Source organism: Manacus candei, unplaced genomic scaffold, assembly GCF_025592945.1.
Source record: "Manacus candei isolate 608988 ecotype Guabito, Panama unplaced genomic scaffold, ASM2559294v1 h1tg000084l, whole genome shotgun sequence".
Taxonomy (NCBI): domain Eukaryota; kingdom Metazoa; phylum Chordata; class Aves; order Passeriformes; family Pipridae; genus Manacus; species Manacus candei.
In genome coordinates this window covers 1,866,661-1,877,494 of record NW_026138132.1, presented here as the reverse complement: position 1 = coordinate 1,877,494, position 10,834 = coordinate 1,866,661, and the positions used below count along the sequence as shown (strand labels likewise).

The following is a 10,834-nucleotide window of genomic DNA, read 5'->3' as shown; positions in this document are numbered from 1 at the left end:
GAGGTTCACAGTCTGGTTATTTTGTTTTAAAAACAGCCCCCGCCCCACCCTGAACCTCAGCAGTGTTTAAAAGCCAGTGGCTGTTCCCAGGTGTCACCGTGAGCTTGGACACAGCCTGAGGAGAGACCCCTGGGCTGGGAGCCCACGGCCAGGCAGGGCTCTGCTCTCACCCCCCTTCCCACCAGGAGGAGTTGGGATTTGCCCCTCTTTCCAGCAGCACAGAGGGGGTCAGGATATCCCGCTGGGCTTCTCCCAGCAGCCCACGTGTCACTCCAACCTGGCCTGGTGTCCTCTGCTCCGAGCGTGGACACCCAAAGTGTGCTTTAAAACCCCAACCCTCTTCACCCTGCTCTCCCCAGGGCTGGAACGGAGCAAACCCCGTCGGATGGTGGTGACATCATGAGCCTCCTGATCCTCAGCTGTGCCTGGAGAGCACAGCTCCGAGGGATGGCTGGTGGGGAACGCTCCGAGAAGGGTCTGTCCCCATCATACACCCCCCAAAGGGGTCAGGAGAGCGTCACATCCCATGGGAACACTCCAAGAAGGGTCTGTCCCCATCCATCCCATCCCAAAGGGGTCAGGAAGGCGTCACATCCCATGGGAATGCTCTGAGCATGGCTGAAGCAGCTCCTGCCTCCCCACTCCATCCTCCCCAGGAGAGGCGAGGAGACCAGGGATATGACACGGGAAAGTGATCCTCCAGTCAGGTCAGTCCTATGGGAAGGGGGGAATTCAGCCTCCCCTCACAGTCTTAAACCCAAAGAAGGTCTGTGGAACAGCTTTCAAAGCGATGTCTCCTCTGTAGTGTGACGTCAGTGCCCGCACAGGTACCGTCGTTTGCTTGCAGCAGGAAAAGGGAAGGAAAAAAAAAAAAAACCCCAAGGAAAACCCCTTCCCCCCCCCACCCCCAAAAAAAAATGGAAAAAAGTGGATCAGGGCTGCAGCTCGGGCTGGTCCTACCCAATCTGGATCTGGCCAGAGTACATGGTGAGCAGCACCATGATGGTGAAGCCTGTGAGCAGCCCCGCGTTCTGGATGGCGAAGGTGATCAGGGCGCTGCCGTTCTGCTCGTCCTCCCGGCTCACCTCGTTCATCTCAGGGAACTGGGAGGGGAAGAAACAGGCATGGCAAAGGCTCAGCGACAGGAAAGGCTCTTCCCAGGAAAAAACCACCCACCCCCCCCCCCGCCCCAGCCCGTGGATTTCGCTCAGCCAGGCAAAGCAAAGCGGAGACGGCAAAGCGTGTGCCAAGGGGACGGAGCAAACGGAGGAAAGCTGAAGTTTTCCTAGGAAAAAAGCCCTGGGAAGATCCCAACCACGCACCCAGGCTCAGGATTTACCATGTCAGCCAGAGCTATGTAGAGGAACATCCCTCCAGCCAGAGCGAAGATCCAGTTGGCAGAGAAGTGGCTGCCGGCCACGATGCCGAAGGCCAGGCCCACGTAGCAGCAGCAGGCGGAGATGAAGTTGAAGAAAAGAGCCTGGCGGATGGTCATCCCGGCGTTCAGCAGGATGACAAAGTCCCCTGCGGGAGAAAAGCACGGGAGGATGAGGAGGGAAGGGCTGCTGGCAGCATCGGGACAGCACCGAGGGGCCGCCTTGAACTTCGGGTCATAAATCGTGGAGTGTCCTCAGCTGGAAGGGACACACAAAGGATCATTGAGTCCAACTCCTCCCCCCGCACAGGACAGCCCCAAAAATCACATCCTGTGCCAGCTCCTGCGTGGGCTCCCCCACTGCCCTTAAATTCAGTCCTTCACACCCAAACCTGCCTCCTCCCTCCACTAACAGCACACCACTGCCCCTAAACTCAGATATTCACACCCAAACCTGCCTCCTCCCTCCACTAACAGCACACCACTGCCCCTAAATTCACACCCAAACCCACCCCCCTGCACTGACCACACCACCGCCCCTAAATTTGGACCTTCCCACCCAAACCCACCTCGCCCCCTCCCGAACCAACGAGGTGTCGAGGGTTTCGGTTTCTTTTTTTTTTTTTTTTGCCTTCAGATGTCTCCATCTAAATTTAAATCTCAGACATCATATTACCCCGTTATTTTTAGAGCAGCAATTACTCAGTGCCGTTTCCAGCCTCGCCTTCCCCTCGCCAGTTTATCCCACCCCAAAATCCGCCTTCCTCTCCGGGGAAAAGGGACCGGCCCCGAGGGAGAGCGGGACCGGGAGAGCAGCGGAGGGGCAGATCCGGGGGACTCACACACCCAGCTCGTGCGGGAACTCCTCGCAGAGGATGGCCACGGAGGTGCTGATCCCTTGGAAGACGGAGACGGTGAAGGAGGCGCCGATGGCCAGCCCGTCGATGAAGTTGTGGAGCCCGTCGCTGAGGGTGATCATCCAGGCCAGCGTCCCGATGTCGGAATACCGCACCTCCTTCAGCCAGTAGCACGCGCTCTGGGAGGCCTGCAGGTCCTGCCACGGCACCCCGACGCGGGGGCTCAGCACCCAAACGCTCCAGGGGGGTGGCTGATCCCTCCTCCAGCCGGGAAAACCATCCCCACGCTCATTAAATCCACACTGAATGGGCGGAACCCTCTGCTTCCCCCCACCCTGCAGAGGGTTTGGGGTCCGAGACTCCCTTTCCGGAGTCTCCTCTCCTTTTCCCATGTTCCCATCCCACGGGATAAGGCACTCACCTGGACAGAGAGGGAGCCCACCACAGCCTTCTCATCCCCGGAGGGGGGCTTGCGCTCCAGCTCGCTGGTGATGTGCGGGATCATGTGGTCCAGGTCCCCGTTCTGCAGCTTCTCCGTGACCCCCTCCTCCTGGTCCTTCTTGGAGGGCAGAGCCTCGGGGCCGTAGTGGCTGTGCCCGTGGTGGTGCTGCAGGATCAGGGGATTCAGGGGGGGTCAGACACCCCCACATTCCCGCTGTTCCCCACCACCCACCAGCCCCTGCTCAGCCTCACCTGGTCCTTCTGCTTCAGGAGCATCTTCAGGACCTTCTCCGTGAAGAAGAAGAGGTAGAAGCCCCCGAACACCACGGCGGATTTGGAAACGTAATAATCTTCCTGAGGGTTGAACCCAAACGCCTGCAGGCAGGAGGGGCCATGGGAGAGGATGAGGAACAGTCCCTGGCAGGGTCCTTCATCTACCTTAGGCCCCAGAGGGGGTGGCACAGCTTTCTGACCTCTCTAAGCAGCAGCTGCTTTGGGGACAAGCTCAGAAAATGCCTTTGTGCACCTTTAATCTCCCTCATTCCCTCCTCCAAGCTGGCTGTGCCCCAAGGCATCGGATCCAGCACCCGCCCTGGGGCAGGGACGCCAAAACCAGGGCTCCACGCTCAGAGAGGACCTGCCTTCAGGGCCAGAAAAGGCAATAAAACAGGGATTCTCTGCTTGAAGCAGACTGGGCTCTGCCTGGAGCAATTCCCTTCCAAACTGTAGTTCCAAGGGGCTTCCAGCCTCCGTACCTCGCTCTGGGCTCCCCTCCGATGCCGCCTTCCCCTTCTCCAGCCAGAGAGAGAAACAGCCCCCGAGAGAGAGAGAGAAAAGCACAGACCCGCCCGGTCCTCTCCCTACCTCGGGAATGAGCTGGAAGAGGGCGTTGGAGTAGAGAGTTCCAATCGCCAGAGCTATGAAGTAGAGGAGCAGCCGCTTGTAAAAGGTCTTCTTCATGAAGGGCACCACGCTGGCTCCCACCAGCGAGCACAGGGAGATGACGGACACGCAGAGGAAACCGTAACCCCAGACTGAGGCGTGAGAGCCAAACCCACCCCGGGGGAACGGGAAAGGCGAGGGAGGAGATCAAGGCGGGCACGGGGAGGGAAGGAATCCACACCGACAGGACAGAGAGAGAGGAGGGAGGGAGAGAGGAGAGAGAAGAGGACATTCATTAGTGATTGTTGTTCATCTCGGCCTGGCTCGGGCCTGGCGCCGGGCGGCTTCGGGAATGGCTCTTTGGGAAGGGTTGGATTCTTGGAGCCAGCGGCTCCCGCAGCCGGGTTTTGGCAGCCAGGCCGTGTCCCAGCCAGCCCCCAGCTCTGCTCCACGAGCCATTCCCGAGCCACGGAGCGCCCAGGTTCCCTGAGCACCTCGTACGCTCCATCCCCATCCCCAGGCCACGCCGGGATGCTCCGAGCGCTGGCGGGGCTGGAGCGTACGCGCGGCATCCCGATTCCCGGAAAAATCAGGAATTAGAGGCGCTTGGTTTTTACGTCCAGCGAATAAAAGTTGCAGTTCTGGAGTTGAAAGGGAGCCTTGGAAAAACATCCCACTGCCAAGACGGGTGAGGTGATCGTTGCCCTGGCAATGCCAGGGGGAAAAAAACCTTGTGGAATTTTAAGGCTGGATGTGCAGGAGCTCGGATCCAGCTCGTCCTCTACCCGGGAGCTACTTGTGCTCCGAGGAGCCACCTGGACAGTGTTCCAAAGGTGTCCAAATCCGTGTGGATTTATTCAACTCCAGAACTGGGCAATTACAACACAATTAATTTGCAGCATTTCTTGTTGGTCCCATCAGAGCACCAGGAAACCTCAGGGAAGCCTGAACCCTTGTGGAAACACCGGGCTGGGAAATCAGGGAGAGCTGGGGGGGTGGGGGGGGGCGAAAAAAATACAGGCAATAAAGGCCTTGTAAAATTTGGCTGATTCCAGAGGAAGCTGATGCTGTTCTCCGTGTTTTTATATGGATATTTCCTCCTTTTATATGGATATTTCCTCTGTTTCGAAGTACTCTCCCACTAGTGCTGGGAGACTGATGGCTGAGCACATTCCTCCAAGGGATAAACTCCTGGCCACTCCAGGAGCACATTCCCACTCCTCAGACCCGGCAGGGCTGGAGGACACAGCCTCCCTGCCCGCTCCAGAGGGTTTCCTGGTGCTCGGAGGGGCGAGAAAAGCCCCTGAGACGAGAGCCCTGAGCCTCGGGTGACGGAAGGGACCGGCTGGATTCGGCGGGGTTTGGAGGCAGAGAGGGCCCCGGAGCTGGGAGAGAGGGCAGGGACGTTCTACCGCACCTCTGGGATGAGCTGGAGGAGCGCGTTAGAGAGCAGCGTGCCGATGGACAGCGCGATGAAAAACGTGAGGACCCGGCGGAAAAAGGCCTTGGCGGAGCACGGCACGATGAGGACTCCGAGCAGGGAGGCCACGTTAATCATGGACACACTGAGAAAACCAAAGCCCCACACTGCGGAGAACGAGAAGAAACCAGAGGGGCCAGACATTACCGAGGCTCTCGGAGAGCCCGGATCCGGGCGGGAAAGGGCTGGCTCCGGGTCTATTCCCGGGCCACGTGGCACCGGAGGGTCTCTCCCTGTGCTCTGGATGTCTCAGCTGCGACAAAACCGTCGTGTTTTTTGGTGCAGGGAAAGTGGGAATGAAACCATTGGGTTGCTTGGAAAAGGCTTTCCCGAGCCAGCCCCAGGGTGGGGCTCAGGGCAGCTGATCCAAAACCATGGGCATCGTCAGGAGCGGGATAAACGGGAGCTGGTTGAGCATCCACTGGTGGCTGGAGGCCAGCGGGTCCCTCCAAGTGCCAGGCCACCCCCTCCCACCCACAGGGACTCATGGCAAAGGTCCCCTCCTCATCCAGCTATCCCGGAGGCACAGAGGTTATCCCGGCGAAACCATGCCACGTCACAATCCACAGCGAGGAAAACCCGTGGGGATTCCTGCCTGCTGTAGGCAAGGAATTCCCAGGAGTGGGAACCACCTGTGCTGGAGGTCCCGGGGTGTCTCATCGCTCCTGAGCTCCATGCCTGGGCCTGGGCAGGGCCTGTGCCCCTCCAGCTCCCCTCTTACCTTCAGCCGAGCTGGGTCTGCCCTCCTCCGTCTGCTCGTTTTCCTCATTTTCCAGGTTTTCGGAGGCGCACGCCCCCGACTCCAGCTGCTGCAGGATGGTGGGGCAGAACTCCTTGAACTCCCTCTGCCCCACGGCAGAGCCCTCGCTCAGGTTGTGGATGGCAAAAAGCTCCACGGAGCTGAAGCACTGGGGAAGGGAAGGGAACAGGAACGTGCCTTGAGACTCCCGCAGCTCCGCAGGGAGGTTTTGGGATCTGCAGGGGGGTTTTGGGGCCCTACCCGGGAGAGGTTCAGGCGCTGCTGCGGTGACTGGGAGACGTTGGCGTGTCCCACTCCCACATCCAGGCGGTTCAGCAGGGCCTTGAGCTGCTTGAGGCTCAAGGTCTGGCTCTCTCCGTAGCGCTGGAGCAGATCCTGCAGGAAGGAGGCTGCGGAGACTCCCGGGCTGTCCCTGCCCGCCCGGACCCGCGGGCAGGGAAGGAGGCAGAGCAGCAGGAGCAGGCAGCAGCTCCGGGGGCCCACGCCGGGGATCATGGTGCCTCTGGGATGCTGGGAGGGAAAACACACACTGCTGTTGGCTTTGGCGTTCCCAGCGCTCCAACCGCCGCTCCTCTGCCCCACAGCTCCGTCGGGAGACGGCACGTTTCTTCCTCAGGGAAAAGGGGATGCAGCGTTGAGAGCACCCAGATCTTGAGGGGGGACTTGTATACAGGACCACCCGCTTCTCCCCCACTCTGAGCCACCCTCTGCTCACCGTGGGGGGCTGCCAGGACACGGCTCCCACGGGTTCTCCAGCTCCGCAGCACTTCGGGACCCTGGGAAGAGCAGCAGGTGGTGGGAAGCAGGCAGGGCTTGTGCCTCTGCCAGCCCCAAATCCAGCCCTCCGTGGCGTGAGGAGTCACGCTCCAGCTCCTGGCCACGCGTGGGTCCCCTCGGCGTCACCAGGAACGGGACACAAATCCCTCCAGGACCTGGACACAAATCCCTCCAGGAGCTCGGAGGACGTGGGAACCCAGGGGACAGAGGTGGAACTTTCATGGGGTTATATTTTAACCCGGATAATTACCATGAACCGGCTCCTTCCCCGGCTCCAACTGTAGGTGCCTTTATAGTGTTTGCCCAGAGTCAATCCTTGCCCTCTCTGCCCCTTTCATACGCGCCGGGGATCAATAAAAGTGGGGTGGCACAAACCCGGGGTGCAAAGGAAGGGGCTGGGGGAGACGGGGCGAGGGGGGGGACGACACGCCAGGCACGACCTGCACGTCCACTGTGGGAGGCACCCGAGAGGCTGGAGCAGGGCCTGGGCTGCCTTCCTGGGAAAACTGCACTGAGAGGTGGGCGGCGAACTCGGGATTCACAAGGACCAGGAGAGAGTAACAGTCCGCTGGTTCCGTAAGTGCAGCAGCCACCCCGATCCCAGTGCGGGGCTCCAGGTGTGTCCTGCCTCCTGGCTGCCCTTCCCAGGGGCTCCCGGATCTACCTGGGATACCCCACAGCCCGTGCTGAGAGCTCGCAGGCTCCGGGCTCCTCCAAAAACGAGCCCAGGACATTTTTGAAGCCCAGCCAAGCAATTGTTCCGAAAATAACCTGGGGCCAGGACTGTGAGGAAAAGGGGCACAGGAGGACCCTGCTCCCCATCCAGGACCCTGCTCCCCATCCAGGACCCTGCTCCCCCTCCGAAGGCTCCCACATTCCCACAGGTTTTACCAGCTTACCACCACCTTGTGAGCTTTGTTCTGGGGAGGTTTTAGCCTCCTCCTGCCAGGGCTTAGCTCAGATGCTTTGGCTTAACCCCTCTCCTCCCAAAACATGGGAAGGGAGCTCATCCAGTGGGGTGCTGAGTGGGGGTACCTAAGGGACCTCTGCCTCTTCAGCAAGCCCGAACCCTTCCTCTGCTTCTTCCTCCCTATCCCAACCCACCCATCCAGGTGGATCCTCCCAGGCTACACGGGACATCCTGGTGACTCCCACAGGTGCTGGCACACGGCCCACGGTGCCAAAGGTCTGCCCCAGTGGCCGCGCGTCCCGGGACGGGGGACATTGGCTGCCCTTCCCTGCCCGTGCCAGCCGAGTGCTCCCCATATCCCCGATCCCACCCGGAGCCATCCCGCCGGGCCGCACACCGGCTTGTCCCGGCCCGTGCCAAGGCACGCAGCCCCCGCCGGAGCCAAAATCGCTCCCAGGGGTTTCTCCCGAAGCCGGGCTGAGCCGGATACACCCAGGGTGGAAAACCGGACCTCAGCTTCTGCCCCAGCTGCCAAAGGAAAGGCAGGAAGCGCCGCGCAGGCAGAGCCGGGCAGCGGCAGGAGCCGCACGGGCTCGCTCCGTTTTAGGGCAAAAACGAGGTGGAGGAGCCGCCCCTGCGGAAGGGCCCAAAGAGGGACATCCCGAGGGGCTCCGGCCCCCCGAAAGCCACGGGGAGCTCAGGGCAAGGCGGGAGGGTGCCGAACGCATCCATCCATCCGTCCGTCCATCCATCCCGGGGCAAAGGGGGTGTGCAGCGAACACCCCGGAGCGCGGCCCCTCGCCACCCCACCCGCGGAGCGTCCCAGCCTCCTGCCCGCTACCTCCAAGGGCGTCCTCCCGCCGGGATCCGCTCCCGGAGCCCGGAGCCAGCGCCTGACCTACTTTATCTCCCTCCGGGATGGGGCACAGGGACAAACCGCTGCCACGGGAAGGGACGGATGCCCGGCGAGGGATGTGCCCGGGAGCGATGCCACGACAGCACACAACAGAGCTCCCAAGGCCACGCCAGTCCTTCCCATCTCCCTGGGCTTCGCTTCCCAGCGGTCATCGATCCGCCAGCGGGAAGGTGACGCCGGGAATAAGAACCGCTGGCAAAGCCATGACCCCGGCGACGTCAGCCCCGCGCCAGCTCTTCCCGAAATCCCGCTCGCTGGCGCAAGACTGGAAGGGGAGGGGGGCACTGGGGGCTCCCGAAAACCCCACCGGGATGAATCCCGCTCCTGGAGCCGGCGGGGCCGAGCTCCCTCCGGAGTGAACGCTGCTCCCTCCACACGTCCCGCGGGCAGGAGGGTTTCCAGGAGGGTTTCCAGGAGGGTTTCCAGGAGGGTTTCCGTGCCCTGGGGCACGTCCCGGGGCCACGTTTCTCGGGTCACGGATCTCCCTCTGCCCCCCCCGGAGCCTCCGGGCAGTGTCTTGTCCCTTCCTCTCCCCGCAGGCCCCGGGGCGGGCAGGCGGGCAGCAAACGGGAATATCCCGGCCAGCCCATCCTACACGGACCCCCCCAGTGCCCCCCGTGCTGAAGCTGCTCCTGCTGCCCCCCCGGCCCTGCCCCATCCCCCCAGTCCCCAGGCCCGGCCCTTTTGGCCCCTGCCCGGCCCCAGAGCTTGCACCGCTGGTGCCAGACCCCATAGCAGGGTCCTGCGTCCCAAAATTGGGTCCTGCACCCCATAACAGCGTCCTGCACCCCAGAGCCCACCTCCACCTGCCCCAGACCCCGCTGGCAGCCCCAAAGCGCCCCCCCCCCACGCTGCCTCCAAGCCTAGGCCCGCTCCTACACCCCCACCCCGCTCTCCCGCAGCCTTCCCTGCATCCTTCCCCGCATCCCGCAGGGATCCTCTCCCCCATCCCCATCCGGGGCTCGGGGCCGGCCCCGGCGCGCTCCCCCCGCGGCCCCGCCGCGCTCCCCGCGGTGCCGCGGCCCCGCAGCGCTTTCCCCGGCCCGTCGCACCGTTCCCCGTCCCGTCCCGGCGCGGTCCATCCCGGTCCATCCCGGTCCATCCCGGCCCATCCCGGTCCTACCTCCGCTCCCGCTCCCGCTCCCGCCGCCGCTCGCGCGGGGCCGCGCAGGGCGCACGCTCGGCGCGCGGGCACGGGGAGCGCTCCCATTGGCTGGCGGAGACGAGGGACACGCCCCCCTCCGGGGCATGGCCACGCCCCCCCCGCGGCTTTTTGGGGGGGGGGGGGAACGGGACCCCCAAAAACCACCCAAAAACACAGCCGGGACCCCCAAAAACACCCCGAAATACACCCGGGACCCCCCCAAAACACCCCGAAATACACCCAGGACCCCCCCAAATACCCAAAAACCACACCCGGGACTCCAAAAACACCCCATAAAAACCCAATAACACACCTGGGACCCCCTAAAACACCCCAAAACCACACCCGGGACCCCCCAAAACACCCCAAAATACACCCGGGACCCCCCAAAAACACCCCAAAATACACCCAGGACCCCCCCAAATATTCCAAAAACACCCCCAAAACACCCAAAACCACACACGGGACCCCCAAAACCACCCCATAAAAACCCAATAACACACCTGGGACCCCCTAAAACACCCCAAAACCACCCAAAACCACACCCGGGACTCTTCCAAAAACACCCCAAAACCACCCAAGAACATCCCAAAAACACACCTTCCCCCCCCCCAAAACACCCATAATACACCCAAAAACACATCTGCGGGGACAGGGACCCCCAAAACAACACTTAGGGGGAACTGGACCCCCAAAAACCACATCCCAAAACCTCCCAAAAACACACTTGGGGGGACCAGGATCCCTAAAAATCACCCACTCCCCCAAAACCCACGCAAGAACTACCTAAAGAAAACCCTAAAACCCATCCCAGGACCCCCCAAAACCACCCGAAGACCACCCAAAAACCCACCCCGGGGGCACAAGGCACCACATGGACCCCCCTAAATGTCCCTTCAGTGGCACTGGGCACCCCAAGGACCCCCCAAAACACCCCTCAGGGGCACAGGAGGGGGTTCTACAACCCTTGGGGTTACGGAACATCCCTCAGACCACCTCCCCAGATACCCTTTGGGGGCACAGGACACCCCTCAGCCCCTTCCCAAGGGGACAGGGCACCCCAGGGACCCCCTTGGAAGGGCTGGGGGGATTTGGGGGAGGGACAAATCCTGCCAGCCTGGCAGCCAGGGCTGGTCCTGGCTCCTCTCCCTGTGCCAAGGAGCCAGCAAGGGCAGGGACAAGGCAGTGCTGGGGTATAAAAAGCTGCTGGTGAGGAGCCAGGAGGAGCAGGGACCCCCCCATCCTGCACCCCCACTTTGTCCCAGCACCCCCAGCCCCCCTCCCCGAGCCAA

General features: G+C 62.2%; 1 protein-coding gene across 4 annotated transcripts; it reads right to left on the bottom strand.

Annotated features, from left to right (window-relative positions):
- Positions 1-10,042, bottom strand: SLC39A14 (solute carrier family 39 member 14). Of its 4 annotated transcripts, none has more exons than XM_051811833.1 (11): positions 9,919-10,042; positions 9,522-9,855; positions 6,511-6,571; positions 6,036-6,305; positions 5,757-5,943; positions 4,973-5,142; positions 2,926-3,048; positions 2,654-2,839; positions 2,222-2,429; positions 1,340-1,524; positions 1-1,103 (listed from the first exon to the last, which is right to left on the bottom strand). In XM_051811833.1, exons 1-11 carry the CDS (start codon positions 10,025-10,027, stop codon positions 957-959), a joined length of 1,980 nt encoding a protein of 659 aa, XP_051667793.1. In that variant the 5' UTR covers positions 10,028-10,042; the 3' UTR covers positions 1-956. The 4 variants fall into 4 exon arrangements, with proteins under 4 accessions (XP_051667793.1, XP_051667794.1, XP_051667795.1 ...); XM_051811834.1 differs by lacking the exon at positions 4,973-5,142 and adding an exon at positions 3,538-3,707; XM_051811835.1 differs by lacking the exons at positions 9,522-9,855; positions 9,919-10,042 and adding an exon at positions 9,451-9,502.
- Between the last annotated feature and the right edge of the window lie 792 nt (positions 10,043-10,834).

What these genes read in the sequence shown, in the direction of transcription:
- SLC39A14 (XM_051811833.1), bottom strand. Translation starts at nt 10,027, where the DNA reads ATGGGGTGGTTTTGGGGGTCCCGTGTGTGGTTTTGGGTGTTTTGGGGG. An exon ending in TCCTGAAGCAGAAGGACCAG is followed by an intron (nt 2,840 to 2,925) that starts GTGAGGCTGAGC and finishes CTGATCCTGCAG; the next exon opens with CACCACCACGGGCACAGCCA. An exon ending in ACATAGCTCTGGCTGACATG is followed by an intron (nt 1,104 to 1,339) that starts GTAAATCCTGAG and finishes TTCCCCTCCCAG; the next exon opens with TTCCCTGAGATGAACGAGGT.